Below are 2,620 nucleotides of genomic sequence, written 5' to 3'. Positions count from 1 at the left end.
ATATTAAAAAATTATAAAAATACGTTTAAATTAAAAAAAAATTATAAAATATAATTTAAATTGTATAGAAACAAAAACAAGGCTGAAGAGAACTAAATAAAATATACGGTAGGGATCCGCATCAGAAAATTATTGTTTATTGGTACAAACCGGAAGTGACATATTGCAAGTCGGACGGTAACGTTTTCACTTTTGGTTTCTTTAAGTAATTATATTTAATTCTGGGAGAAGAGTATTAAAAAAACCAAGGTATTTGACAATTGAAAAAAACTAAACTATTTATAACTTGTTAATTCTATTATTATCCTTTTTAGTATTTTTTATCTTATTTTCTTAGTTTTAGACGACATATATGTGTATTCATCCACTCCACAGAGAGAATATCCATATATATATGGTCATAAACACTTACCTCGTTGAATATCGATGGCGAAGAGTGAGTTAAAGGTGATTGGAAAATGGTCAAGTCCTTATGCGATGCGAGTGAAGATTGCGCTGAACATCAAAGCCCTTGAACATGAGCACTTTGAAGAAACGTTGAACCCCAAAAGCGACCTTCTTCTTCAGTCCAACCCTGTGTATGGCAAAGTCCCAGTTCTCTTCCACCATGGCAGACCCATCTGTGAATCTTTGATTATAGTTCAATACATAGATGAAACATGGACCACTGATCCTCCTATCCTCTCCTCCCATCCTCACGATAGAGCTCTTGCTCGCTTCTGGGCTGCTTACATAGATGATAAAGTAAACATCTTTCTTCTCCCTTCTCTTTCCATGTTTGTAACTTGTTAGAAGAGAAAAATCAATTTCGTAATATATAAAATATATCAATGGAATGTAATCTTATCTTACAAGCTGAATTTATGAATCTATGTTATATTTAAAGTTCACTCCTTATCGGAGTTATAGAGTTATAGTTAAAAAGTGTATCCTAATCTGATATTGCTAATTGTTGAGCAAGTATAATTTTCTTTTAAATTGATAAAAGGTGAAATTAGTTTGATTTGATTTCATTATTTTGTGGAAACGTTGCAGTGGTTTCCTTCCATGAAAAGCATTATGACTGTTGAAGGAGAGGAGGAAAGGAAGCCATACTTTGAGGTGTTGGAAGAAGTACTTGAAAGGGTGGAGGGTGCTTTCTCGGAATGCAGCAAAGGAAAGCCGTTTTTTGCAGGAGACAGGATTGGATTCCTTGACATTGCTTTTGGGTGCTTCCTGGGATGGCTCAGTGTGATAGAACACAGGTATGAAAGGAAACTGCTTGTTGAAGCAAAGGCTCCTGGTTTGGTGAAATGGGCTGAGAAATTTGCTGCTGACCCTGCTGTGAAGGGGCTTATACCTGAGACTGATAAGCTTGTTGAGATTTCCAAGTCTCTTCAGATCAAATGGAGAGCTGCAATTCGCAAGAACTAGAATTGGGTACTGGGAGTTGTTTGTGCTAATGATGCATTTCACCTGTATGATGAATTGTGTGAAAAAATAAAACTCATTTACTTTAAGGTTCTGTTGCAGTTAAATGTGTCTTTGTGCTCTCTTCACTTCAGTTTTTTCTTCACCTTCTGTCATTTGTAAGCACAACTCAGTTACTGGTTAAGTTTGTGCAAGTTCAACAAATTATCCTTTTCACAAGAAGTTTCACAATCTGATAGCATCTTTTGATATTCATTTGTAATACCATATCAAACACACTTCTTTTAAAAGAAGAAATATGTGAAGGATTATTTAAGATAATAATGGATGGATTTTGAAAAAAAATAAAATTGAGAGAAACATGTTTAATGAGGTCTCTTCAATCCTCATATAACGAGACTAATAATCTCTTACAGTTTTTACCTTTACAACAATATTTGAAAACAAATAAATTTCTCAATAAACTAAAATTAGTTTATTTATAAGTCAATAAGATTTAAGTTAATATTGTAAGGCCCACTTATATTTATGCCTTATTTTATAGGGCATTTCCAAATCATATGGGCCTAGGGCTGGCCCAAAGGATAAAACCCAACCCTAAGTTTGTCCTAACTCACTCATTCTACTCTTTCAGAACACCTTAGAGCTGCAGCCGTCCCCCTCTCTGCTAGGGTTCAGTCTTTGGCCTCCGTTGCACTTGTTCGAGCCAGTTCCGTTCCACGTAAGTTGTCTCCCATCCCATACCTCTCTTGTTTAGCATTGTTGCTTCGAGTCCCAACTAAGGTTGTTCTAGGTAGCTTCGTTTCACACTATTCTTTATGTTTCCAGCTCGCTAAACTGCTCTAGGAGCTGCTGTGCTTCTCTGTTCGTACCCAAGAACCCAGCTGCTAGCCCTTTTTCCAGGTACTGGAAGCTAGGGTTCACCCTTTTTATCGTGTGTGTTCTGCTTGTGCTACTGTTTTATCATTATAACATGCTTGGTGTGTTGATATGAACCTGTGAATGGCATTATTGAACTATTGGTGATCTGTTGTGTGTTTGTGCATGAGAGAAAAGTGGTGAGCACTAGTTTTCTCGCCCAAGCAAGCATGTCTTGCCTAGGAGAGATTAACAGAGGCTCGTCCAAGCTACTTCACGCGAGTAGTCGCTCAGGCGACCCACGTTCTTTTTGAGCGAGCGAACGTCTCGCTCAGGCGAGAGGGGTCTCGCC

At 37.3% G+C, this 2,620-nt stretch overlaps 1 protein-coding gene across 1 annotated transcript; it reads left to right on the top strand.

Annotated features, from left to right (window-relative positions):
• Positions 1 to 387: 387 nt before the first annotated feature.
• Positions 388 to 1,517, top strand: LOC114176607 (glutathione S-transferase U18-like). The gene is made up of 2 exons (XM_028061692.2): positions 388 to 744; positions 1,036 to 1,517. Exons 1-2 carry the CDS (start codon positions 427 to 429, stop codon positions 1,411 to 1,413), a joined length of 696 nt encoding a protein of 231 aa, XP_027917493.1. The 5' UTR covers positions 388 to 426; the 3' UTR covers positions 1,414 to 1,517.
• Positions 1,518 to 2,620: the final 1,103 nt, after the last annotated feature.

This window comes from Vigna unguiculata, chromosome 3 (assembly GCF_037176805.1).
Source record: "Vigna unguiculata cultivar grain cowpea cultivar isolate G323 ecotype 2 chromosome 3, ASM3717680v1, whole genome shotgun sequence".
Taxonomy (NCBI): domain Eukaryota; kingdom Viridiplantae; phylum Streptophyta; class Magnoliopsida; order Fabales; family Fabaceae; genus Vigna; species Vigna unguiculata.
Note: the sequence above shows the minus strand (reverse complement) of the source record. Positions and strands in the feature narration are given on the sequence as shown.